The sequence below is a fragment of the Canis aureus genome, chromosome 26, assembly GCF_053574225.1.
Source record: "Canis aureus isolate CA01 chromosome 26, VMU_Caureus_v.1.0, whole genome shotgun sequence".
Classification (NCBI taxonomy): Eukaryota; Metazoa; Chordata; class Mammalia; order Carnivora; family Canidae; genus Canis; species Canis aureus.
In genome coordinates, this window is record NC_135636.1 from 39,282,725 (window position 1) to 39,310,391 (window position 27,667).

A 27,667-nucleotide genomic window follows, 5' to 3' on the forward strand; every position below is an offset into this window, starting at 1 on the left:
CCTTGCTGTTGTTCCCCTGGTCATCTCATCCATGGTAGACATCTGTTGGTTTTCTCGGTCCTCCTCACATCCATACAACCTTTTTCTGATAACATCACTTCAATTTCCCTCGGGGAACTACCACACTTCTATTAAGGCCTGCCACATACACATACATAGGCACACTGCACAACTCCAGAGGATTCATCCGTTTAGATGGCTGAGAAGTACCTGCAGTGCCCAACCTATGCAACTGTCAATGGCAGCCATTGAATGATGGTCCAGTAAGTTGCCTGTCCCACACCTGGCCTAGGTGGAGCTGAGTCATTTTGATATAGATGCCTTGAAGCAACTGAGTTGATTCCTGTCATGTAGATCTCTGGAGTTATCCTGGTCTGGTTCTCTAACTTAATTTAATTTAATTATTTTATTTATTTTAAAGATTTTATTTATTTGAGAGCGAGAGTGTGAGTGTGAAAGAGAAGGAGCAGGGAGAGGGAGAGAGGGAGAAGTAGACTCCCCACTGAGCAGGGAGCCAGGCATGGGGCTCAATCCTGGGATTCTGGGATCATGACCTGGGCTGAAGGTGGATGTTCAGCCAACTGAGCCACCCAGGTGCCCCTGGTTCTGGTTCTTACCAACTCCAACAAATTCCATTTATTTATTTATTTATTTATTTATTTATTTATTTATTATTAATAGTTAAGAGATTTTATTCTAGTAGCTATAATTACAGTGCTCGTTTGTCGAAATGAAAACTGAAAACAAGTATACAAAACAGTTGATTACTAATCGTGTATTGAAAGCAGTAAGAGGGTCCACGACACCAAATGAACCAGTTCTGAGGACTTCCCAAGATAAAGTTGAACAGCTCCAGCTTCGTCAGTGTTTATCAAAATACAAAAGAAAACAGTAGAGGTCATCGTTTCGGTGGCAAATCTGACCCTTGCAGGCTGAGGGAGTGAAAGCATATGTAGACAGGGGCTCCCAGGGCTCCGGGGGCTGAGGCGCTGGGATGACTGGCCTGCCTGCCTGCACTCCTGCTGGTGAGACCCCAGGCGGCCCAGAGCAAGCCAGAGTGCCCCCCACCACCCCCAGGGAGGCCGGAGTCCCTCCAAGGGGCCCACGAGCCGAGATGCAGCCCCCAGCCCATCTCCTGGGCAGCCGTGTAAGCACAAGCACAAACGCTAGGGGATGCAGGATGACCCGAGACAGAGCGATCACAGGGACCCTATCGTGACCATGCAGAATGGACTGTGGCTGGTTCTGGCCCGTCTCACGTTCCCGACGAGAAATGACCCACTGGTGGACTGGACTCTGGCCACCACTGCAGAACCTACACTAGGCATGTTTCTCCCTTCTGTGTGTTCAAGTGTTCTCCTTTTCTTGTATTGGTAATGATTTTAAAAATGCACTGAGTTTGGGTTAAAAACCAACCACCAAAATGGATCTCAACATAGATTTAATGCCCAGAGGAGGCATGCCAGGCTGGTCTGACACAGCAACTCCTGGAGGCCCCATGTGCCTAAATCCCTTCTCAGTATTGAACAGTGGGTTAATTCTCTTTGTACAATAAAAAAAAAAAAAAAGCTGAATAATATTGCATAGGAGTACCAGAAACTGCCTCGTTGGGAACACAAACTATTTACATTAAATAAAAACCCGGCTGCAGGCTGCACCTGCACATTTACAGCGTGGTGAAGCACACTGTGACCGACCATGGAGACAGCTTCTGGCACTCACACCACATGAGAGCAAAGTAGGGTGGAAGGAGGGAATGAGGGGAGGGGGGCGCGGCTCACTTCTGGTTCCAGAGCTGATTAGACAGCCAGTCCAGTCCCTCACAGAGCCCAACCCCGCTGGTGGCACAGGTGGCCTGAATGTACCAGTTCCTGTGGCGCAGGGAGTGCAGCCCCAGCTTGTCTGTGATCTGAGCAGCATTTGTGGCGTTCGGGAGGTCCTGCTTGTTGGCAAACACCAGCAGGACGGCATCCCTGAGCTCATTCTCCGCCAGCATCCTCATGAGCTCCTCACAGGCCTCGTTCACAGGCTCTCGGTCATTGCTTCAACCACAGATGAGACCTTGTGTATTCTGGAAGTAGTGGCGCCACAGAGGCTGGATCTTGCCCTGGCTGCCCACGTCCCACCCGGTGAGGCTGATGTTCTTGTACTCCACGGTCTCCACGTTGAAGCCACGGTCTCCACGTTGAATGGTGGTCATGATCTCACCCAGCTTTAGTTTGTACAGGATGGTGGTCTTCCCCACAGCATCCAAGCCCACCATGAGAATGTGCATTTCTTTTTTGCCAAAAAGGCCCTTGAAGAGGTTTGCAAAGGTATTTCCCATGCTGTAGGCTGGTGGAAGCAACACTGGCCAGAGAAACTCTTGGCAGCCGTGGCGAGGCTACTCAAATTCCTTTTTAATGTAGCTATTGAGAGACACTTTGTGTTGCCAACATAGAACCCCAATAAGTCACAATCCCCACCTCAAGCCTTTCTCAAACTGGAAGCCAAATCGCAGCAAATGGTCTTGAGTACTTAAATTAAAGTTAGTCTTTATTCATTATCCATCCTTTATTCTACCCAACAATTATTTCTGGATACCTGCTATGTGCCAGGCACTGTTCTAGGCTCTGGGAAACAAGAGTGAAAAAGCCAGACACGGTCCCTGCCTTCATGGGATCTGCCTTTCAGAATCTGGTGAGGAAGACCACAGTATTTATTAGCTACAACTAGCTATAGCATTTCAAATAGCATAGAATTCCAAATTGTAAAGAGCTCTGTGAGGGCAAAGAATGGAATGCTATGTGGAAGATATTTTTAAGTAGATAGTATTTTTTCTAGGCTTACTAAGTGCAAACACTTTTTATGGCTCCTAACGATGAGCAGAACAATGCTGCAGCCTAAATCCGACTGTACATCCCATTTTACAGATTCGAAAAACAAAACTTACATTACAAAGAAAGGTAGTATTATTAATAATTTATAAATATAAATAGGGTTTTTGCCAGGACCCGGGACTTGAAATACTAAAACTGGGGCAGTCCTGGGCAAACACAGACAAATTGTCATTCTAATAAATAACTAGGCTTAGGTCACACTTAGGGTAGTGGTGGGGTGAATATTGACTCCAGATCTAGTTTGATCCCAAAGCTCACGTACACAGTGACCACTCCATGGGCGTCCTCGAATGTGAACAGTCTGTGGAGAAATGGAGGCAAGCAGGAGATGCTGAAGGCAGGTCAGCAAGAGGTGGAGGCAATGGTCCAGCAAGAGATGGGAGTGGAGATGAAAGGAGGCTTTCAGTCATCAATAACTATTTAGATATGAAGGAAGAAGGGGGCAAAAGTGGGATGACTCAAGAGTTTTGGCTGAGGAATGGAGTGGAAGTTATCTGGGGTGGGGAGGGAGGATGATGATTCAGATTGGCCACAGTGGGTTTATCATCCAGGTAGAAATGCTAGTACACAACTGGAGGGGAATCGCAGCATTAGGGAATCTTTGTGGCTTAGCTTGTTAGAGACCAGAGATGAGCTTGAGATTAAAGCCTCAGATCAGCCAGGCTTTCTGGTTGCAATCAACAGACATTGACCCAGACTAGCATAAGCGAAAATGGGTTTTTTTAATGAGGTTGGGAGACTCCTGCAACCAAGGTAGAATATAGGTGGGAATTGGAGCAGACTGGGTAGCAGGAATCAAATACATCCTGTGGGGATGCCACTGCCACCACTGCCCCCAGACAGCGGAGGTCATGCTGCTGTGGTTGCTCCCACTGCCAGTGAAAAATGGATACCACCGTTGCTATCACTAGCGTGAATAAAATACTCCCCTCTCCCCTCTCCCCGCCTCATACATTTGTATCAGTTGCTGAAGATTCAAATCCTGGGCATCTGATTAGCTGAACCCAAGTCACATGGCCTACGCCCCAGGTGCCAGGGGAAAGGAAAGCAAGTGTCTGGCTTTTCAGGTGTCCTTGGTGGGAGAAGGTAACCTGCCTTCTAGAAGATTTACACATGGGTGATGTCCCATGTGTAGAAAGGATGTTCAGAAGTCAAGGAACCAAAATGAATGAATGATAATAAAATGTCTAATACAACTTCTGCAGCTGTCATATGCACCTAGGCCATTGTATATATGATGCTCAAAGAAAAGTCCTGCAATGTACAGAGTTGTCCAAAAGTGGCCCTCCCAAAGTTCTCAAGGGTTGCCTGGGCATTAAGCCAGCTGGGTTATGAAGGGGAAGTGTCTCCTTCTTAGTTTCCATGAGATCAGGGGCCCTTTCCTCAGCACAAGAGACTGTACCTTTCCATGGTTCCCAGTGTCCCTAAAGGTAGGTTCAGTCCCCAGACGACTCCTGAGAACCATGGTCACCCCCAATCCCTTCTGCTTGGTATCCAGGCAGTTTGTTGCTTCCCTTCATTGATGAGGCTGCTTTCACATGATCCCCATAAGAAGGGAGAGTAGTAGGTGTGGGAACCCTCCCCTGGAACACAGCCTACACTATGAGTCCAGTAAATCACCTGTGCCCTCATTCCTTTCCGTGGGAAAATGGTGGGATGGGGAACCTGCACATTTTCTTTTCTCTCCGACCCTCAAAGAACTTTACTACCTACACAATAAATCTTACCTTAACCTGTTCCATGAGAATGTCTCTGAATTTCTACTGAGCCCAACAAGTGGAGACCCCACAGGGGTCTCCCTAACAGTGGTCTCTTGCCCTAACAATGCTTTGCCAAGATCCTAGGGTGGGTGGGGCTACCCAGAAAACCCCCTGTCTGTCCCACCTCATTTCTCTCTCTGCCCTGTCTCCCTACCTGTCAATGCTACCTTGTTCTAGATCCTTTGGTACCTTAAATCCTTTTTAGAGGGAAAGCTTTTAAGAACTTGCCATCCACATTGAAGTTTCAGGGACTCAGTTAACTCCTTCTCCCAAGGAAATGTGCATATCCAGGAAAGACAATGCTTAACAAACTTCAAATAAACACCAACAGAGGGTGGGTGGGGGGATTTTTTTTAGGAGGGGGATGTTTCAGATTCCCTTCAATGAAAACATGGAGACCCTGCCTCTAGGTAAGGCTGGTTCCAGCAGTCATTTTATATTCCTCCTTCCCTGCACTATGAGGTTTGGTGGTCCTAGAAACCTGGATTCAGGCGACAGGTCCAGAGGGCTCAGGCCCTGTTTAGACAAGGCAGGTGTCTCCAGCACCCACCTGGCTGCCTCCCCAGGCACATCAGCCAGGATTCCAGTGCCATGCTGGACGTGTTCTCACTTCCCTCCCCTATTAGACTGGGAGCTCCTAAGAACAGGAGCCCAGTTGGCATCATCTCTGTAGTATCTGTACTGCCCAGCAGGCTTGCCCTGTATGTAGCAGCATCTCAATAAAGTCATATGTCACTATGCAGAGGGAGGCAGCATTTGATGTTTATTCTGCAGGATTTAAAATAAAAGGTTCCCTGAATTTTCATGAAGAGTGTGCACAGATTCCCAAGAGACCCTGATGCTAGCTCCTACCCTACTCAATCTGCAAATGTTCATCCACCAGGCTGCCATTAGGCCATAGAGTGCTTTTGTGTAAATTATAAAGAGGTGCCTCCCTCTCAGATTGTATACTTATTAAATCTGGAAATTGTTTTACTAAATATACAAATCTCGACTGTGATGTGAATGGTGACCCCCCTAGGGCTGTGTGCAGTGCACAACCTGTGCACCTGTACCAAACAGTCCTGGGCACTACTCCCTCCTCCACCACTCCCCCCTCAGTAGAGATGAAGTAGTGAGTCTTGCCCTCAGGTGCCAGGATCTCCTTCCTGTCTGGACATCATGCTCCCTGGTTGCTTCTAGGAGCTCAATCTGATCTGGGAGGAGTCTTTGATGACACTGTAGTACACAGAGGCGGCCTCCTGAGGCGGGAGCTGGGGTGGGGCCCGCCGACACTGAAATAGTCCGTGGAAGGCCTCCCGGAAGCGCTGGGACATCAGGGCGTAGATGACCGGGTTGACCGCGCTGTTCAGGTAGACGCAAAGGCGGCAGAAGAGAAGGAAGCCAAGGTTGAGGTAAGGCGGGCTCAGAAAGGAATTCACCACCACTAGGGTGCGGTAGGGCAGCCAGAGCAGAGCAAAAACCAGCACCACCACAGCCAGCATCTTGGTGACCTGCCAGGTAAGACAGGAAAAAGGGGACGCGTGGGTGCCGAATGCAGAGGGAGAATCCGAGGTCCGGGCCTCTCTGTGGGCTTGCAAGAGGAGGAAGCCAACAGAGCACAGGCCTTCGCCAAAGGTGCCCTCAAGCATGTCCCCGCTCCCCTTCAACCCCATTCCCAGCTAGAAAGCTGCTGTGCATCCTCCCAGGCCTTGCTCAACTCATTTTCCCGGGGTACAGAGGGAGGGACACCCCCATCCCACCTCCTACCCCCACCCACCCCCCAGCCACCTCCAAAGCCCTTGGACAGGCCATCATTCTTGCTGGCAGCAAATTCACGAATCCACTGCCTCATCACAGGAAGACTTGAGGATTGAAGCAGTGAATGATGGTGAGGAACGCAGAACAGTGCCAAGCCGGCCCTAAATGCCCCACATGGGCTGCCGCTAACAGGACCTCTGCGACTACTACTGCAAGTGCTCGGAGCTCAGAGCCAGGCACAACGGGGTTAGGATCCTGGTTGCACCACTAACCAGCTGTTTAGCTTGGATGCACCTCTCAACTTCTCCCCCAACATCCCTGGCCACCCACTTGCTCACCTGTGCTGCTGTCATTGCACCCCACCCCCAATTCGATCTCCAGACTCTTCCTCCCGTCTTCTCTGGACAGCCAGTCTTGCCCCAGCCCCCTTCCCTCCCATCCCTCCCCTCCTCCCACTTCATCCTAGGCCAGCACTTCCCTAACGGCTAAGACTAAAGCCTCCTAGAGGTGGTACACACTGGAAGGTGTTTCAAAAGATGCTTCGTTTTTAAGTTCCAGAATGAAAAGCCCACAAGGGGCATCGGTCAATGGGAGACAGAGACATCACTAATACGGAGGACAGCAGCACACTCAGGCTGCTGGAGTCCTGGGTGACTCCTTTGGAGACCAGATCTAGGGTGGCAAAAGTGCACTTGCTAGAGCTTGCATTGAGACAACTTGCCCATCAAGGAGGAAGCTAGCCTGGAATGTTCCTGTGTAAGATTGCTTCCCAGAGTCCAGGACTTTATTTTTTTTATTTTATTTTTTTTTTTTTGAGTCCAGGACTTTAGTGCTAGAAGTGATCTCTCCAAAGAGGCCTGACCCTGACTACATCAATAAACTTCAGTGCTGTAATATTCTCCAGGCACCAGAAATCTCAGGAATTCCCTAGTCAGTCTTGACTCCTGATTTTATCAAATTCAGATTTAATTCTACTCCATTTTAAGTAACTTTGGGTGATAAATACTGGATACCAGTGTGTGGGCTGTGGAGCCAGTTTGCCTGGGTTCAAATCTTGGCTCTGCTCTTACCAGTCCTGTAACCTGGGGTAGCCCCTCTGTGACTCAGTTTCCTCATCTGTCAAACAGAGATGGTAGCAGTACATAGATCACGGAGTTATTAGAAAAACTCAATATGCTAACTTTTGTAAAAGACTTGGGCCAGTGCCTGGCACATAGAAAATCCCCAATAATTGTTAACTATTATTAGTAGCAGTAATATTCTCTACCTTGCTCTCCTAGACATGCGGCTTTCATTCAATGCCTCTTCCCTGTTGCTGTTGTACACGGCATTCTGCAAGGGCTCTCTTGGACATCAAAGAATGCTTAGTCCTTAGACTGCCCACTGTCAAAAAGACACTGATGCTCCAACAAAACAGTAATAATAGGTACCCTATACTGAACACTTACTATGTGCCAGATTCATAATATTCACTATCATCCACTGAGGTAGAGGGCACTATAGTTATAATGACTTTACTGAGTTGAAAATCAAGGTTCAGAGAGGTGAGGTGACCTACCCAAGGCCACACAGCAAGACATTAACAAAGCTGGAGGCTGGATAGATCCAGGTCTGGAATACAATTTTCACCAGCAGAAGTTGCACCCAAAACATAGGCCAGGTGGGAGCTTGAACCCAGCCCTTTTAGACTGAGCAGGAAAGTGGTAAACAGAGAAGTAAATAAGTAGTGGTTGGGAAGGAGGGACATTTGTCTGGAGCCTAAGGTGGTGTGGGGCCTACAGCCAGAGTTAATGCTCCGCACCTGCTCAGCCTACGTCCTGCCCCCTTTCCTCTAAGAACCATTCTTGAGCTAACATGCCTGCAAGCAGGGGCTGTTTGAGGCGGCTGGAAGGGCCCCCCAACAGTGCACCCACCCCGGGAGGCAGGGAGATGGCACAGATGGTCCTCACGCCCAGGGCTCAGGAGTGACTCAGCAGGGGCTAGGTGTCCTCCCCCCTCCCCCGCCAGCTGAGGGTGTGGGTGGAAGGCTGAAGATAAAGACCAGTTGGGTTTGGGGAGCTCTCCTCCCACCTGTATTCCTTGAATACCCTTGGGAAGCCACACTGCCTGCTGGAGTGTGGGTGGAGGATATAAGGAGTCTGGACACTTGGGTTCTCGTCCCACTTCCCTCCATGTGTCACCTTCTCACTCCCTTTGTCCACTCTGAGCCTATTTCTTTATCCATGAAAATAGGTGTTCAACCTCCCAAAAGAGTAATGTCAGGAATGTCAGGCACACAGTAAGTGCTCTGTAAGTGCTGGGTCTCTCCTGACCTCACCACAACCCATCCCCCCCTAGGCTGACTGGCTCTGGAGTCCATGCTGGCAGCTTTAGTGTCAGATGTGGTAAGGACTTGAGAAAGTCACTTCTCCTCTCTGGGTCTTAGTCTCCCCATCATTAGGAGAATACCACCATGGGTGTAGCACTGGTTGGGAAAGTTTAATAATAACCAATCTTAGGGGACCTGGATGGCTCAGTGGTTGAGCACCTCCCTTCTACAGGTGGTGATCCTGGGATCCTGGGATGGAGTTCTGCATCAGGCTCCCTACAGGGAACCTGCTTCTCCCTCTGCCTATGTCTCTCTCTCTCTCTCTCCCTCTCTCTCTGTGTCTCTCATTAATAAATAAATAATCTTTAAAAAATAACCAATCTTAATTGAATATTTAGTTTGTGACATGCTTCACATGGGCTAAAGGCTTCCCATGGGTAATCCCATTTCTCAGGACACTCCAATGTGGAAGGTGCTGTCATTATCCCATATGACAGAAGAGGAAACTGAGGCTCAGAAAGACAGAAGTGATAGCTCCAAAATCAAGCCTACTAAATGGCACGACAGGGCTTGACACTGAGGAGTTTGACTCCAAAAGGGCCCAAGCTTCCATCCATCCATCTGCTGGCTCTGCACAGGGATCCCAAGGAAGACCGAGGTCCCCACCTGCTTCCGGGAGCTGAGGGCACCTCTCTTGCCTCTGGAGGAGAAGCGCTGGTGGCCAGCAAGGTGGCCCTGGGGCGCAGAGCCGGAGTGCCCTGGGTCCTCAGGAGACAGCGGCCCCACAAAGAGGACGCGCGCTATGAGCACGTAGAACACGGTGGCCAGGCCCAGGGGCAGCGCATAGAAGAGCGCGAAGTCCAGGAAATAGATGGGCAGGTAGAGGGAGCGCGACACGCGGTAGCCGCACTGCACCTGCACGCCGTCGGCGTACGCGGTCTCGCGTGTGTCCACCAGGAAGAGCCAGAGCACGCAGTAGGCGCCGGTGCCCAGCCACACGGATGCCGCGATGCGCTTGGCCCGCGCCACGGTGCACAGAGTTTGGGCGCGCAGCGGGTGGCAGATGGCGAGGTAGCGCTCCACCGTGAACGCGGTGATGGAGCCCGTGGACGCGTTGATGCCCACGTACTGCAGGTAGGTGATGCCCAGGCAGCCCGCGTGGCCGAAGACCCAAACCCGGGCGGACGCCGCCTCGGCCACGGTGGGGACTCCGGCCGCCAGGAGCACCAGCAGGTCCGCGGCGGCCAGGCTCACCAGGTAACAGTTGGTGGGTGTGACCATGTGGCGGCTCCGGAGCACCACCAGCACCACCATGGCGTTGCCCGCCACGCCCATGGCGCAGACGAAGGGCACGAGGGTCAAGGTCACCGCTTGTACAGCCAGCGGGGACCGCGGCATGGTGCCCAGGCCCGACGCGTTGGCGCGCTGGGGGTGCTCGGTGTGGTTCTCCATGCGCTCGGGGCCGCACTGCACGGCGAAGGCGAGCTGGGGCGAGCTGGGGCGAGCTGGGGCGATTACCCGGCCGGGCGGCCGCACCAGTGCCCTCGGGGGTCTGGAGACGCTCGCTCTCGCTCTCGGGGCGGGAGGTGGGGTGCCGGCCGCTGCCTCCTGCGGAACAGGTTTCTCCAGCTCCGGGCAGGGTCCCACTGTCCCCCGCAGGGCGCTGGGGACTCCCAGGAATCGGGACCAGGAGCCGGTTTCCAAGACGCCTCTGAAGCGCGCAATCTTCCCGGGGCCGCGGTTCCCCGCAGGGGCGCGTTGCGGGCTGCTGGCGGGGCGCTCCCGGAGCGCACTGGGCGCCCAGAGGCCGCCCCCGACAGACCTGCTGCTGGAGCCGGCGTCAGGTCTTACCTCCGCTCCGTAGGCTCGGGGCGCTCGGGACTCCGATCTGGGGTGTCCGCTGCAGGAGGCACGGGGCGTGGGGCCGGGTCTCCGCCTCGCTAGTCTCCTTGCTCCGCTTTCCGCGACCAGAGTTCGTTTCCTCGGCCGGAGTTCGCGTGGTCTCTCCTCTGATACCGCTTGGCTGATTCTGGTTGACCCGGTGCAGCGCGCGTTCTTTGCCACGGGCTCCTGGCACCGCACCCCGGGCCCTTGGGGTCGAGTGGGGGATGCAGGGTGCGGGGTGGGGGGAACGCATGCCAAGGGCGGCCGTGGTATGGGGCGCCCTGCTCGCAGGCCTCTTTCCCCAGTCTATGGGGGCGGCTCCGCGGGGCCGTGGGGGAGGAGTCGGCCCCTCGCAGGCTCCTGGACTCAATCCAGAAATCCTATCTTGTTTTACTGGCAGAAACCTCAGCCCTGCTGTTGGCGAGGCCCAGAGCTGCGGAGAAAGGGAGGGTATTTGCCCATCTAGACTTGGGTCGGTCCTGTCTCCTAAACTCGCACCTCCTTGTTACTTTTTCCTTTTCTCCTGCTAACCTTTCCCAGTTTTCCTTTCTTCCTCCTGCAGAAGATCTGGAAATTCTTGGCAGGTGTGCCCCGCCTCCAGAAGGATCTCTCCCATCTCAAAGACCCTGCCGTTCACAGGGCACAAGCCAGTTAGGCATCTTTAGCTTTGTGTTTGCCTCGGAGAAGGAGAAGACGCATCATGGTAGTTGAAGAAAGGAAAAAACTTTTTTCTCCACTTAGAGAAAGCTTCCTGAAGGTGGGACCCACTGAGCTTCATAAAAAGCATAAAGGCTGCTTTCCAGGGACTCCAACTCTGTACCTGCATAGAGTAGAAGCTGTACAATCGTTTGCTGCTTGCGGTCAGTTATGCTCTCTAAAAATTATTTCTTCATCTGTGAGATGGGATAATAATGATGGAACTCATCTCGGAGTGTCCTTGGAAGGCTTACACGAGGGACATAGGAAAAATCCATGCAAAGTGCTTAGCTATGCTCGGCCTTGGCAAGGGGTTAATGTTTATCCCTCCCTCCCCTCATGTATGACCCCAAACTCTGATAAATGGATAAGAAATGCATGATGGGGAACTTGGTAGGGTAGTATCTTGGGGGCACAGCCAGGGTTCAGGACATCCCCCGTTGTCAGCCTTTGTAATGAATGATGACAGCGTATATGAAGCACCTGCTATTGCCTGGTGATATTCTGAGTGCTTTACATGTATTTATTCATTCTGTGCTCACAACATCCAAAGGGGAAGTTATTTCCAGATCCCCCACTTTACAGACAAAGAAACTGAGGTCTAGAGCAGTTAAATTTCTCGCTCAAAGATACATGGGTTAGTAGGGTGGGGAGGGGGACTACTAGCATTTTAGCTCAGTATTGTGTCCATGGAGTCCTCATTCGTATACCCCACACACACATACTATGCTACTTCTCTGCCCTATACTCTTCTCTGGGATCTTCAGCAATAACAATAGCAAAGCATCCTACTCAGAGCCAAACACCATGCTGTGTTTATTATCTTTATTTCCCCCAGCCCTGGCGAGGCAGGTACTGTCAGTCCCATTTTATAGGTGAGGAAACGGAGGTCCAGAGAGGAATGATTTCCAATGTCATGAGTCAGGGGCCAGGCAGGAAGCAGAACCCCAACACTCTCTGTGTCCCCACCCCAACCCCAGCCATCCCTTACTCAGCTCTTTCCAAGGTATCAAATGCCAGTTAAGCCCAGGGTTCCTCCTCCCCAGTCCAGAGGGTGGCAGTCCTCCCTGAGTGTGGTCCAGAGCAATCCTTTTAGCCATATTAAATGCAAGTGGCTCCTTGGGCTTCTTTCCCTCTAAGCTTGCCGGCTCAGCTCTCTCTCCTGCCTAATTGAGCTGTTCAGTTGCCAGCAGCAAAGGGCAGTACTTGGCAATGAGCTAAGTACATCTCAAGTGGCATTCTCTATTTTCCCAGGCCCTCACTCATCTCGTCTTCCTCATTTAGCAAAGACATCTTAGTAATGGCACTGGTTGCTAAAACCTCCACCCTGTTGTTAAAACCAAACATTTGGGAATTATTTATCTCTCCCTCACTGCTGACATCCAATACTTAAGGAAGTCCCTCAATTCTACCTCCAAAATATACATCAAATTAATGCACCTTTCACCACCATGTCCTGAACTAGCACTTTCCTCCATCCAGATCCTCTTGATAGGACAACTGTGATTGTTTCCCAGTGGGTCTTTAGCTATGTTCTTGCTCCTAACTCAACAGCTCATTCTTCATGCAGTACCAAGTAATCTCTTTTAAAAAAGTAAGCCACTCAATGGCATCCTTTTGCACTTAAAAGGAATCCAAACCCTTTCCACAAGGGCATTCCCTAGAATGCCCTGCATGATGTGGCCCCTCCCCACCTCTCCCTCTTACTCATGATGCCTCAGCCAGAGCCTCCATCTATCTGGCTTACACGGTGCGATGGTTGGATAGTGTCCCCCCAGAGTTCACATCTACCCCAAACCCCAGAAAGTGACCTTATTTGGAAATAGGGTCTTCGCATGTATAATTAATTAAGATGAGGTCATCCTGGATTAGAGTGGCCGAAAATTCAATGTCTGGTGTCTTCATAAGAGAAAGGAGAGGGAGATTCAGACAGAGGAGACATTCACGTGGAAAAAGCCATGCAAAGACAGAGGCAGAGGTTGGAATGCTACAGTTATAAGCCAATGAAGAAGTTGGGAGAGGCGAGGCCTTGAGCCTTCCCTTGAGCCTCAGAAGAGCATGGCCTTGCTGACACGTAGGCTGTAAACTTCCAGCCTCCAGAAACTGTGAGAGAATAAACTTGTGTAAAGCTATTGCACATGGCAAGCACCTGCCTGCTTTGGAGCCTTTGTACTTTGTACACAATTTCCTTATCTCAGTGCCCAGCCCAGGTGACCCCAATTGTGGGCATGTGATTCCTGAAACATTCGTTCTTGGATGCTTGTTTTGGGGATGCTTCTTCTCGGTACCAGACACTACAAGAAGTCCAAGCCACATAAGCAGCCACATAGAGGCACTTCGATCAACAGTCCAGATGCGATGTCCCAGCTCAGACATCACACGGGGCAGTGAGGAAGCTCCCAGATTCCAGCCCCCAATCATTTGAATCACTCCCAGCTGGAATCCCAAGACATCACAGAGGAAGGCAAGCCATCTCCACTGTCCCATTCAACGTCCTAACACAATCCATGAGCATTAAGACATGGGTTGTTGCTTTATGTCACCAAGTTCAGGGTAGTCATTACATAACAATAGATAATAGCGGACTCATGTGAATCAGACTGTCAGCAATTGTCAGGAAGCAAAGTCTATCAAAGTGGGAAGCGAAACCCATTCAATAATTTAACCCATGTTCACCGATTTTGTTGTAGGGACTGATTTGGGTCGTCAGAATGAATAGCCAGGTCTGTGAATTAGGCAGAGGGAGCATGACGATTCCCATTTGACAGGTGAATAAACTGAGGTAGAGTGACAAAGAGAGCTGAAGTGATCTACGGTGCCCCATGGACAGCAAGGGATAAAGTAGGCATGGGAACCATATCTGTGCAGTACTAAGCCCTCCGCCAGACCCTGTCCCATGGAAGGCATTTCAGCTAGGAGGCAGCTGTGAACACAGAAGACTTGGTGCCTCGCCTCCCAGCACTTACGGTCCAGTAAGGGCAGCGAACAAATAGATCATTATACGTGCCGTAAGAGTTTTGGAGGTGTTACAGCAGTGTGTATTGGAGAGCCGTACGTCGTCTGCGGTGAGGGCGGGGTAGAGAATTCAGGGGATGCCTCCCCAAGAAAGTGATATGTCAGCAGAGCTGCTGGAATGGTCATCCTGTTGGCTCATTATGAATTCCCAAACAATTGACTTAAGCTACCAGTTTTCTTTTTTGCCCAGTACCCACAAAAAATACATTTCAGATAGCACCCCTGGACACACACACAGCCAAAACAAGGTCTACAAAATTATGCTTATGCTCACTAAGAGCGAATGTATGCTGGTTTTTTTTCTCTATTCTATTGTTTTTTTGTTTTTTGTTTTTAAAGAAATACTGGTTACAATCTGTTAATTTGGTTCCTGATCTACAGTGGTGACCCACCGTTTGAAAAACATCTTGCCCAGCATTCACAATCCCAACCCCTTTACCCGTGATATGGCTGGAATAGGCAAGTGACTAATTCTAGTTAATGAGTCATGAATGGCTGTTGCCGGGGGGCTTCTGGGAAGGTTATATTCTTATATAACCAGTCCTAGAGGGAGAGGAAGAGAGGGAAAGAGACAGAGAGATCCTACATGCACATGACCCTGAATGAGTGCCTCCTGAAAGTTTGTGCTCTAGCTGCTTTCTTGCCTCATCTGCCCCGCGACCTAGGGTGGAAGAGGTGGGGAGCACAGATCCATGCCACTCTCAGGGAAGGGCTTCCAGGTGAAGTCTGCTCCCCACACCTCAGGTGAAGCTCCAGAGGGAGCAGGTTGGGTGACTTGGGCCCCAGGTGCCTGGGACCTGGTGCTGGATGCCCACCTCCATAGCTGCCTCCTGAGGTGTCATTCAGGGGTACACCGAAGCCCTCTGTAGCCAGATGGTAGCAATGCTGTCCCCAGGAGGACACTCTTTCCCTCTCCTGGTTCTCACTGCATGAGGAAGCCCCCCTGAGGACTGGCCATGGGTCCATGGGCATTCAGTTTCACAGACGGCTTCCACCCCCTTGACTTCCTTCAGATGGAGAGTGAAGAGACCAAGTCTCAGAGAGGTGATAAGAGGTGCCACCAAGCCACCCAGTCCTCAGTGAGAGAGCTGAGATTTGAATGCAGCTCTGGATGGCTCAAAGTAACATTGGCATGCTATAGAGATTATTCCCATTTCTCCTTCCCCTTCTTCCTGGAGTAGCATCTGGAGAATGCAAGTGTATAGACAGCGTCTTCTACAAGGTTCTTCCCAGCTGAAGTCAGAATGTCTCTTGCTCTTTGAAAGTCAAAGGCTTCACCTGGCTTCTCCTGCTTCACAGCAGCAGATTGTGTTTTCCAAGGGTATTCCAGGGATATGTCCCAAGTGATCTTTGGAAACATGACCTTAAAAGAGAAAGAAAGAAAGAAAGAAAGAAAGAAAGAAAGAAAGAAAGAAAGAAAGAAAGAAAGACCTTGCCACTCCCAGTCAAGAGGTGGGCTCCCTTGAGTCTGGGTGGGTTCTGTGATTCTTTTGGTGGAAGTGATGCTGCCCAGTTCCAGGGACAGCCCCTAACTGTCCTGGCAGCTTCTGCTTCCCACCTCTCAGAATCCCAAGGTGCTGGTAAGATGGGCTGTTCTGTCCAAACCACATAATGAGCACTGTGGCCACAGACACTGAGTGGAGGGGCCAGTCAAGCCTTCAAACGACCCCAGCCCGTCCCTCTCCACCTGTACCAGTACAAGAGACTGCATGCAAGAACCACCCGGCTGAGCCCAGTCAACTCACAGAACTGTGTGAGATAGTAGTAAATCTTTGTTTCCGGTCCCTAAATTTGGGGGCGGTTTCCTCCCCAGCAATAGATAATCAAGAACACCCACCCTACAACAAGGTGAGTGTAATAGAAGAGATTAGAACTCAGGGACTCTCGTCTTGCAATTTAGACATATTTTGTTTTGGAGCCAGCAAGTGCTAGAGTGGGGATTGGAACTCAGGACTTGAACTCCTTTCCAGGGTCATATTGGCATTTCCAGGTGGGCAGCAGGGAATGTGGCCTTTTCCATACTTGGAAGCTTCCTCTTCCGGCGCTCATCCCCCAGGCTGGGCCTGTGGCAGCCAGCAGAGGGCGTTCGATACCGCCAAGTTTCCAAGGCCTTTGACAGCCCTGACCCCGGGGTCAAGGGAAGTTAGCACTCCTCTTTCCCCATCTCTCTTCTTTGAAGTTGTGGAATCTTCCTTGGGTAGGAGAAAGGCCAACATTAATATTTATGACTCAGGGAAAATCCGATAATCCTCTCTGAACTTCAGGTTTCTCATCTGTAAAATGGCCATAATAATGATCCTTTTGCCTGCCTCAGAGAGCTCTTGGGATAGAAGGGGGGAGCAGCACCACCACACAGAGGTTCCAGCCATGTGTTTTTCAATCTCTAGACCAAAGAGTAAAAGGATCCCAAGGCCAAATGTGGGATTGTCAACAGGGCTGGAATTAATCTTCAGTTTTTTCTGTCCTTTTAGACCTGGCACCCAACAGGTAATCTGGTGATGGATTCCAGAAAAGAGCCACGGCCTCAGAGAAATGGTCTAACGACCTCTCCATCCTCTTTTCTGTCCCTCAAAAATATCAAATTTGTCCCTTCCTCAGTGCCTTTGCACTTGTAATTTCTCTGGCCTGGAATGTTCCTTCTCTTTCTCTTTGTATGCTTGGCTCCTGCTCATCCTTCAGGTCTCAAATCAAATCACATCTCCTCAGAGAGATCTCCCGTGACCACCCCATCTCTACATGAAATTATCTTGTTTATTCATTAACTCATTTTTAGAATGTCAGCTCCATGAGCAGCTCATATGTCCCTTTCACCACTGTACAGACCAGAGCCTAGCACAGGGCTTGGCATGTAGTACGTGCTCAATAAATACTGGTTGAGTACGTGAATGAAATGTTGAAAACCAAGTACGTGTAAAAATGGAGCTAGATGCTTCTTACCATGCTTCTCTCACATGGAAAGTTCTGTTATCCCCATTGAAAGGCAAAGAAAAATGAGGTTGAGGGAGGCTTAGTGATTTGTTTAGTGTCACACAGCTACAAAGTGGTGGAATCAGAATGGAAACCTAGATTTTCCTGACCTCCAGTTGTCTGTTCTTTCCAGTATATCTGGAGGAGAAGATGCTGTCCCCCCCACTTGTATCCCCTCCACACTAGGACTTCCCATACAGGTGGCTGGTGTCTCACTGTGAACACCTGTGACAGTTCCTGAAGGAGTTTCCCCTCAGCCCAAGAATAAGGCAGGCTGGAGGCGCCGAGGCAAGGAGCAGCCCTCAGCCCGTGAGAGCTGACAGCAGAGGATAAATACCCAGACTTCCTCAGGGTGAGGGTGGAGGGGACTCTGAGGCACGTTCTTCACCAACTTCCAGAAGTTCCACAGCAACGATAATCTGTTTACTGATGCACCCGAATCAGCTTCTTTCCCTGTCTTCTCTAGCTTCTCCACATCCCTACTGGTGCTCCCTAGGATCACCTCCCAAGTAAATCATACTTAAAACCTTATCTCAGGCTTGGCTTCTTCCCAGCAGGATTGCTGTGTAACAAATTGCCACAAATGAAGTGGCTTAAAACAACACACATTTCTTATCTCACAGTTTTTGTGGAGCAGGAGTCTGGATATGGAGCCTCTGGGTCCTCTGCTTCAGTGTCTCTGAAGTTCAGGGCTGCGGTCAAGGTATGGGCCGTGGCTGTAGCCTCACCTGAAGACCCAAGGCTCTTCTCACTTAGAAGGCTGTTGTCAGAATTGAGGCCCTTGGGCTGAAGACCTCAGTTCCAAGCTGGCTATTGCCAGAGGGGACCTTCAGATCCTTCTCTGTGGGCCTCTCCAGCATGGCAGCTTGCTTTATCAAAGCATGCAAGCCGAGAAGATGGCAAGATAGTGAGCCCACTAGCAAGATGGATGTCGCAGTCTTGGGAAACCTGATCACAGAAATGATACCCCACCATTTGTACCATATTCTCTTAGCTGGAAGCAAGTTCAAGGGGAAGAATCACACAAGGGTATGAATTCCACAATGTGAGGTCATTGGGGGACCATCTTGGATGTCTGTCTGTCATACCAGCTAACATGCACCTAAAAAGCTACAACCTCATAGATAAGTTAATAAGTAAGTTCCCATGTAATTTGGAAAGTTCTACATCTAGTCAAGGAAGCTCTCTGATGTACACAAGGAGGGACAGCCAAGGATGTCCATTGCAGCGTTGTTTACAATAACAAAAGTTGGAAACTACCTAAACATCAACCAAAGGGAAATGCTAAACAACTCATGACATATCAATGCCATCCAATAATTAGAAAGAATGAGGTAGAGCGGAGATGTACTGCTGAGTGTAAAGACAGGCTGTAGAACTACACATATCACATCGTGCCATCGAGAACGACACACAACGGTATGCATTCCTATGTTCTATCTGCATATACCTACACGTGTAGAAAAATATCCGAATGGTACCCACCCAACTGGTAATGGCGGTTGTGCCTGTGGGGTAGGGAGACAGAAATGTGTGTGGTGGTCAAAGGAGACGTCATCACTCTTATTTGTTAAGGTCATAGGTTCTGAAAGCCAGACCACCTGGATTAAAGTTCTGACTCTGTAGCTTATTAGCTGTATGACTTTGGGCAAAACACTTAACCTCTCTGAACCTCAATTTATTCGCCTCTAAAAGGAGAAGAATAATACCACCATCTATTTAGTTTTAAGATGGTATACATAAAGCTTTTTACAGAGTTTTGGACATATCTAATGGTGTGCTAGAGCCAGCCCCCACCAGCTCCCGAGACCAATTGTGGGCATCTCAGTCCCACTCCCAGCACACCCCCAGTGCATCATAAGCACCCAACAAACACCAGCTATTATTATCTGTACTGCTCTAATTTTCATAAGGACAAGGATTCACGTGTTACTTGTGCAATTTAAAAAAACGTGTGGGTGAGTCACTGCCTATACAACCCACAAGGCAGCTTTGTGGGAAAGGAAGCTGGGATGGAACTGGGTTTCGGGTGAGGTCAAAGATGGCCCTCAGGGATGAGCACAAACACCTTCGAGGAGGGGGTGAAGTGCCTGGAGTGTGGCTCAGGTCTGAGCAGCTGGTGACTCACACTGCACTGGCTGTGTAAGTTGAAACACTTGACTGGGAATATATCTCTTCCTGCTTTGTATCTTTCCCTTTGGCCACTTATTTGGCCCAAAGCAAGCTGCTTCCAGTACCTAACCATTCCTTTCTGCAAGCCCCAAATCTTCAGGAAGGAGCAGAGAAAGGAGAGCGCACAATCCTACCTCCAGATACCTGGCCATTGAACTGATTTTTACTGAGTGTTTATTCTGTACCAGGCACTGCCTCAGGAACTGGAAATAGCAGGGAGGACCAGACACATAGTCTGGAGTTTACATTCTTGCGAGGATGATATGAAACACACGGCAGGTAACAAAGAGCTAAATCTATGAATACATACGCAAGCTAATATCAAATAAAGGATACTGATAAGGGTGTTTATAGAGGTGAGAAAACAATTTGATATGATAGATCAGGGGTCAGCAAACATTTTAGTTAAAGATCCAGAAGGTCAATATTTCAGATTTTTGTGGGCCACGCAGTCCCTGTCTCCACTACTCAAATCTGCCATGAGAACAGAAGCAGCCAGAAACAATACTTAAACTAATGGGTGTGGCAGTGTTCCAGTACAATCCTGTTCACAAAACCAGCCAGCAGGCCAGATTTGGCTCACAGATTGTAGCTTGTCCACTCCTGTGATGGAGTGAAACTGGCTGGGATGGGACAATATTAGGTGGAGTGGTCAGGGAAGGCTTCTCTGAGAAGGTGACGTTTGAGCTAATCCCCGAAGGATGCAAAGAAGCTTCTCCATGCCAAGACTTGAAGGAAGTGTGTTCCAGGATGTGGGAACAGCAAGCGCATTGCCCCGAGGTGCAAACCACCCTAGTGTGTCTGAGGAGTTTGAGCCCATGCAGCCGGGTAGAGTAAGAGAGGGAGAGGTTGGCTTGAGCAGGGCTTTGTGACCCAGGCCACATCATCAGTCAGGGTCCTGGCAGGAAAGAGATGATAGTCTTAAATGGGAAAGGAAAGAGAGTTTAATGAAGGGACAGAGGTGGGAACTTGGTAAAAGGAAGGATGGTGAGGCTCTCAGAGACCAGCACCTGTGGAAGCCGTACCCTTCCAGAACCCAGGGGCATCTATGCCACCATGAGGGGCCGCCCAGCCAGAGAGGAGCTGTGGCTGCCAGTGATGGAATCTGGCATCTGCCAAGTAGCCCAGAGGGCCGCAGGAACACCAAACCCAACATCTCTCTCCTCTCCTGCTTTGGATCACCTGCTAGCATCTCCCACTGGCCAAGCCCAATTAGAAGTCATCGGCCAGAGGGGCCAGGGTGATTCAATGCACGGAGGTACAAATTTCTGGAATAGAAAAGGGCAGAGAATGATCTAGAGGGAACAGAGAATACCAAGCCCACAGAGGAGAGAACTGGGGTTTTCCTAGAATTTTTTTTTTTTTAAGATTTTATTTATTTATTCATGAGAGACACAGAGAGAGAGGTAGAGACACAGGCAGAGGGAGAAGCAGGCACCTTGCAGGGAGCCCGATGAAAGGGGGTCCCAGGACCCTCTTACCAGGGTCCTTACCTCTTACCCAGGCTGGCAGGCCCAGGCGTTGGGAGCAGGAAGGAGTCCCCGGGGGCAGCCGCTGGCCTCCGTGCCTGTCGATCCCAGGACTCCAGGATCACGCCCTGGACCAAAGGGAGGCACTAAACCACTTAGCCACCCAGGGATCCCCCTTTTCCTAGAATTTCAATGAGGATGCAGTTGCCAGATAAAATATGGGTTACTCAGTCCCATTTGAATTTCAGATAAGCTACAAATACAGGTTTGGTATCAGTATGTTTAGGAATAAGAATGCCCCAAGAAGGTACTTATACTAAAGCCATATTTGTTATTTATCTGAAATTCAAATGGAACCGGGTGTCGTGTATTTATATTTGCTCAACCCTGGCAACCCCGGATGAAATCCCCAAAGGAATTTGAAACAAAAAGTGTTAACATACCTTAATTTAGGATTTAATAAATACCTTGTTTATAAAATCAAGAAAATTTTAGATCGCTAAATCTAAGGAGGATTCGGGGGACATATAAATAAGTTGTAGGAGCGTTTAGAGGCATTCGCCATGTGAAGTTTCCGTCTACCAGGGAAAGCAGTGGATACAGAGGAGAGCCTTGGTTGACCCCCCAACTGGCTGGGAGGAACCTCGAGCTGTCTCCACACTTTCTGGTCTTCACTGTGCAGAGGGTTTTACTGCTTCTTGAAGTCTTTTATGCCCAATATCGAATTCCTTCTCTCCCACATCCCCAGGTGGAAAGTAGGTCACATGGGTTATTATTATGCAGTCGTGGAAACTGAGGCTCAGAGAGGTGAAGCAATCTACCCAAGGTCACACAGCAGGGCAGCAGGAGGACCAAGGTCTGTGCGGCTCCCAGGCGCCTCCCCTCGGCCCTCGCACCCTCTGTTCTTCGCAGCATCCAGCACGCGTAGGCCTGGCTATCCGTGCTGGGTGGGTGCTGGCAGGCCTGGCAGGCCCGGGGGTCGGGAGCAGGAGGGGGGCCCCGGGGGCGGCCGCTGGCCTCCGTGCCCGTCGTATCTGCGCTGGAGCCGGGCATGAAGGTGGCGGACCCTCCTGGCCTCCTGGGCCGAGAAGAAGGAAGCGGCGATGGTGTGCCGCAGGCGCCGGGCGTAGGTCTCCAGCAGGACCGTGGCACAAGCCGCCAGCTGCAGGGCCCCGGCCACCAGGGGGGCGGCGGTGCGGGGGCGCCGGGCGGGCAGCAGCGGGCAGCCCGGGGAGGTGAAGCGGAGCTCCCACTGCAAGGAGTTGTGAGTGGAGAGGAAGGGGCTCTCCGGAGGGGGCTGGTTGAAGAGGAAGGGGACGAAGCCCAGGACCGTGTACATGGCCTTCAAAGAGGAATAAAAAGCGCATCAACAGACACCCAGCCATTCCTGGACACCCACCACTTGGCGGCGGCTTGCCCTCCTCTGCAAGATGGGCCCAGAAGTAACACAGCCTCCTGCCTGGGGACTGAGGAGCATCAGATGATGAGATCAGGAGTCTGAAGCAGGCTTTCTGACCAACAAAAAGCGCTGTACAAATGCTATCTTTATTACTAGGTTCTGAACGGAATGCTTTAGAGAAAACAAATGGGTACTATGGGCATTTATTCTTTGCTAAGCCCTTCGTGAATACTTTAGATGTCTTTTCCAACAAATACTCATGATCCTATGAGGTTGAGTCCAGAATGAGCCTCTCTGAAGAGATGGGAAGCCTGAGGTCACATAATGAGGTTGCCAACCCAGGGGGTCAGTCCCAGCCAAGGCGGGTCCCAACATCCTAAGAATTAGGCTCTACATTTCCCTTGCGGTATGTTGGAGCAGGTGTAGGAAGGCAGTGAGGTCAGAGGTTAACCATTTGACTCTGGAGTCAGACTTTTTGAATTGGATCCTGGTTCTGCCCAGGGCTGACTTCTCTGCTGGGCTCAGTGCAGGGGGCTAACGGAGGTATTTTATTCTCATTCTCTCTCTCTCTTTTTTTTTTTTTTTAAGATTTTATTGATTTATTCATGAGAGACACACAGAGAGAGAGAGAGGCAGAGACAAAGGCAGAGGGAGAAGCAGGCTCCATGCAGGGAGCCCGACGTGGGACTTGATCCGGAGACTCCAGGATCAGGCCCTGGGCCGAAGGCAGGCGCTAAATCGCTAAGCCACCCAGGGATCCCCTTATTCTCTTTTAACATCAGAATAATTCACCAGGTACTTATACAGATGACCACATGTTAAGACTCACAATAACCAAGCAGGGTGAGGAGGATTGATCCAGCTTGTACAAGTGAGGAAAATGAAGCTTGGACACCTTGCCACTCAGGAAAAGAGTAACTTGCGGGGGGGGGGGGAGGGGGTCCAATTATTTTCAAGTCGTTGGGTATCTATATCCTCATCTGCCCCAGGAGTGAGGATTGAACCCACTGTTTTGGGCTGGGGTGGAAATCAAAGGAGTCTCTCTGCAAATGCCCCAGGGTCCCATAGCTTTTCTAAGGGCTGGGACCTGAAGGCTAATGAAATTCAATTGCAAATCAAGTGGTTAACACACCCCGCCTCTTCCTACCAGGAAGCCACTCCAGTCCCCTCTTCCCGTCACCGCACTTACATCGTACTTGACCGTGAGCGTGATGGGCACTGTGGGCAGCTTCTGGGCCCAGTCCACGGCGGCCTGAGCCAGGAGAAAGGCCACGTGGTCTGTGGCCACCGTCACAGCTGTGGCCATCAGGAGCAGGGTGAGCAGCCCCAGCCTCAGGAGACAACACAGCAGCTCCCCCGGGGACAGCTTCGGCCGGGCTGCCCAGAGCAGCCAGGCTGGCGGGGAGGCCACCAGGTGCATGGCCTGGGCCTCTTGCAGCTGCCAAAGCAGCTGCCGTGTGGCGTAGATATTGTCAAACTGCAGGTCAGTCAGGTAGCGATGGAGGTACCGGCCCGAGTCCACCAGGAGGCCCAGCGTAAAGAGCCCTGTGACCACCTGCTGGGCCCCGAGCACTGCCCCCTGGGCCAGGGACTCCAGGCCAGAGAAGTCCTCCAGCACCTGCTGAGTGGCCCTGAGCACGTGGAGCCGGAACGCAGAACCGTTGCCCGGGGCCTGCAGCGTCAAGGCCCGGCTGCCCGCTTGGCCGGTGGGGCCCAGGGCCCTGGACGCCGCGTGCAGCTGCTGAGTGGTGTTGAGCAGACTTTCCAGGGAGCCCTCTGTGACACATCTCAGCACCTGCCCGGCCGCGCCCACGTTGGCCAAGACGTTGGGCACCACGGCGGCACCCAGGGTGGCAGCACTCCAGGACAGGAGCAGGCGGCGGCCCTGCTCCGTGCCCAGGCTGGGGACGCTGAGTGCGAACAGACAGCGGGCGGGGGGCACCGAGCCCAGCACCAGGAAGACCAGGAGGCCACACACAGTGGCCACCGTGGCTGAGGGTCCCGGGGGATAAAGCAGCGAGGACACCAGCCAGTGGCGCGTCAGACCGGCAGCGGCGACAGCCAGGGAACCGCACAGGAGGAGCTGGGTCAGCAGCTGGCTGCAGCTGGTTGGGACAGGCTGAGAGAAGGCGACCCAGGCAGCTTGCAGTGGGCCAAGGGCCTTGGAGAGCCCTAGCTGCCAGAAACTCCACCTGCACCAAGGACACAGGGGAGGGGGGCACTCTCAGGAGGATGAGGGGTTGGATGTCAACCCAATGCCCCTGATCCTTGAAACCTTCCATTGCTGACAGGCTCCCCCCCTTTGGCCACAGTGTTGGGCAGTCTTCCCCTGTGGGCCAATTCCAGCAACTCACCCCAAACCCACAGGACCCCAGCTGACCCCTAGTCAGAGCTGCCCTAGGATTATCCTCACTGGACTTGTCGGGGAAGAGTCCAGATCCTGGGGATGTGAGGATGGATGCCTGGGCTGCCTGCGTCCATACTTCCAGTTTTGCCGGGACACCTCGCCCTGGGGAATGAAAGAGTCGTGGAGAGAGAAGCACAGATGAGAGAGAAGAAGAAAGAGACAAAAATGGGGAGAGAGAGAGAGATACAGTTTCACTTGAATTCACCATCTTGGTTAGCTTGGACCAACCAAGGACAACTCTTGGACATTCCTTCGGGGTCTCTTCTACTATTCAGTAGCTTTTCTACTCTGTTATCCTTGTATTTATGAAACAACCACTTTAGGCTCAGCACTGGAGAAACAGGGATGAATGGAACAGACAAGAGTCCCTGCCCTCCTAGAGCCTGTATTAAAGAATGATGGCAGAGGAATTAGTGAGAAGAGGTTGGGTTCTGGGTATGTTCTATTGGAGAAGCCAACACAACTGGCAGTCTGATTGGCTGTGGGAGTGAGAGGAAGAGGGAGGTTAGGGATGACAATGGGGTTTGGTGCCTGAGGAACTGAGAACACCCAGGTGTCGTCCAAGATGGGAAATAAGTGACCTGTAAAGTCATTGATTTACACATGATACTTAAAGCCATGTGGCAGGAGGAGACTCCTCAGGAGCATGTGTTGGCAGCTGGGGGGTCAAGAAAGAGGCTGAGGAACTAGGTGATGTGGTGCTGGGGAACCAAGCGAGTCAAGTGTTCCAAGAAGAGGGGAGTGACCACATATGTCAAGTGCTGCGGATCAGTCAGTAAGGCTGAGCACTGAGCAATGGCCTTTGGATTTAGCCACGTGGAGGTCCCTGGTGAGTGCCCAAAAGGGTAGTAGCTTGGTGGCATCTTGGGCCAAAACCTGACTAACTAGAGGGAGCCCAGAAGAGACCAGAAGAAGTAGGACGTGAGACACGAGCACGCCGAGGCCTGTTTGCAGGAAAGGTGTGCAGAAAGGTGCCAAAGCTGATGGTGGGAATGGGACCAAGATGTGAGAGACTCTAACAGGTTTGCAGATGGCCGAGCCAATCAAGAGGGGGGTGTGGATGAAGCGGAGGCCCTCTGGAGCGATCTTTTCTGCAGTGATGGTGGTGGGGACAGCCCTGGGTAAGGTTGACAGCACAAAGGCTGGGACGGGTGACAGGTAGAGGATGGGCGCCGATCTCTCAGTTCCTCTGACACACAACAGAGCAGTGGTTAAGGGCCTGGGTTCAAATCCCCACTTCACCATCCACCACCATCCGTGTGACTTTGGTTGAGTTTCTTTTCTCCTCCTCCTCCTCCTCCTCCTCCTCCTCCTCCTCCTCCTCCTCCTCCTTCCTTCTCCTCCTCCTCCTCCTCCTCCTCCTCTTCTTCTTCTTCTTCTTCTTCTTCTTCTTCTTCTTCTTCTTCCTCCTTCTTCTTCTTTTTAGATTATTTATTTGTGAGAGACACAGAGGGGGGGGGAAACATAGGCAGAGGGATAACCTGTTTGGATCCTGATGTGGGACTCGATCCTAGGACCCCAGGATCACACCCTGAGCCAAAGGCAGAGGCTCAATCACTGAGCCACCCAAGTGCCCTTGGTCCAAGGGCCTAGAATACTGTCTGGCATAGAGCCGGTGCTCCCTAAATATTTGTCGTATGATTGCTTCTATCTGCCCAGGGTGGCAGGAAAGCCAGGTCAGCGTTGATGGAAGGCACGCTGGAGGAGGCAGCAGGAGCTCGAAGAGGAAAGAGAGGGTGGAAGAGTCAACGAATCAGAGAAATGCTACACAAGCCGGCAGCACTAAGGACCCACTTGCAGTGCTCACCAGTGGAAGATGATGAATTATGGCCTTTCTGGCCCCTCCCGCCAGGGCATTTTAATTTAGGACTAAGCCTCCTCCTATTGTGTGATGAGTATTCAGAACGTGGTAACTGTTGAAAAAATAGCGAATAATGCAGATGGTATGGGAAGGGAAGCCAGCTCTAAGTCGTTCTGGAGGCCAAGGCCCGAGGGAGTGTTGGGAATGATGAGGAAAGCACTTGCCATCTGTCCAGAGCCCCACCCCACCCCCCCAGCCCAGCAGGACAGCAGGCCCTGGGCGTGCATTTTCTCATTTATTTCTTTCAGCTCCCTGTAGACATTGTTACTATGCTCCTTGACAGATATGGAAACTGAGGCTCAAAGAGGTGGAGTTCACCCAAGGTCCCACAGCCAGGGAATGCCAGAGCTTGAGACCTAAGCTCATACCCATCGTGCCTGAGCACTGACTGTTTCCTCACCTGTAGTCCCAGTGTCCAGGGTCCCCAGACCTACCCGGTCCTGGCAAGGTACTCAGCTGTCTCCCAGAGGGCCCTCATGCTTCCTGAATAGCCGTGGGTCCAGATCAGGGCAGGCAAGGCTGAGGCGGTGGCAGCAGGTGGAGAGGAAGCGGGAGGAATTATATTCTCTAGAACTCAGAACTCGGGAACTCCTGTTGCTTCTGCTTTTTGGTTTTTAATTAAGCCCTCCTGGTCGCTTGGGCCCACCTCCCAGGGGGTTGGGCAAGCTTCCTCCTCCTCTTCCTGGAGGCAGGGGTGGGTGGAAGGTGTGGGAGGAAGGAGCCTATTCCCAGCAGTTATCTGTGATCCTTATAGCAGGAAGGTAAAACTGCTCCCATTTCACAGAGGAAGGAACTGAGGCTCATTAGTGGTAGTGCCAGGACTAGAAGTCGGCTGGGCTTCCCCTTGCTCGGAGAGGAGCCTGATTCCCAGCTCCGAGTGGGGGGAACCCGCTTTCCTGCTACTCTGGGAGACAATTGGACCTCTGCCGAGACTCTTTCAAGCATAGTGGCTCTGGTCTCCTCTCCAGCTGGCTTTCTGTCTTTAGCCTGATGCGGACCTGGCTTCTAATCACAGCTCTGTCCCTCCTTCTCTGTGTGACCTTGAGCAGATGAGCCCATCAGTTTCCTCCTCTTAAAAGAGAGGAAGGATGAAAAAAAATAAAATAAAAG

The 27,667-nt window shown here is 51.2% G+C and overlaps 2 protein-coding genes and 1 pseudogene across 2 annotated transcripts; all 3 read right to left on the minus strand.

Annotated features, from left to right (window-relative positions):
* Nucleotides 1-1,424: 1,424 nt before the first annotated feature.
* On the minus strand, nucleotides 1,425-2,341 carry LOC144298460 (ADP-ribosylation factor 1 pseudogene; annotated as a pseudogene).
* A 139-nt stretch (nucleotides 2,342-2,480) lies between these two features.
* On the minus strand, nucleotides 2,481-10,521 carry LOC144298459 (thyrotropin-releasing hormone receptor-like). Its single transcript, XM_077873447.1, has 2 exons — nucleotides 9,354-10,521; nucleotides 2,481-6,132 (listed from the first exon to the last, which is right to left on the minus strand). Exons 1-2 carry the CDS (start codon nucleotides 10,137-10,139, stop codon nucleotides 5,818-5,820), a joined length of 1,101 nt encoding a protein of 366 aa, XP_077729573.1. The 5' UTR covers nucleotides 10,140-10,521; the 3' UTR covers nucleotides 2,481-5,817.
* Nucleotides 10,522-20,847: 10,326 nt separating this feature from the next.
* OCSTAMP (osteoclast stimulatory transmembrane protein) lies at nucleotides 20,848-27,149 on the minus strand. Its single transcript, XM_077874090.1, is given in 5 exon segments — nucleotides 20,848-21,875; nucleotides 21,877-22,232; nucleotides 23,479-24,481; nucleotides 24,703-24,798; nucleotides 26,992-27,149. Coding segments are annotated over 5 exon segments (1,776 nt in total). The 5' UTR covers nucleotides 27,036-27,149; the 3' UTR covers nucleotides 20,848-21,598.
* Between the last annotated feature and the right edge of the window lie 518 nt (nucleotides 27,150-27,667).

Excerpts from the sequence above, each read along its gene's own strand:
- LOC144298459 (XM_077873447.1), bottom strand. The coding sequence starts at position 10,139 with ATGGAGAACCACACCGAGCACCCCCAGCGCGCCAACGCGTCGGGCCTG. Across the intron at positions 6,133-9,353 it reads CCCTCAGCTCCCGGAAGCAG|GTCACCAAGATGCTGGCTGT; the intron begins GTGGGGACCTCG and ends CTTACCTGGCAG.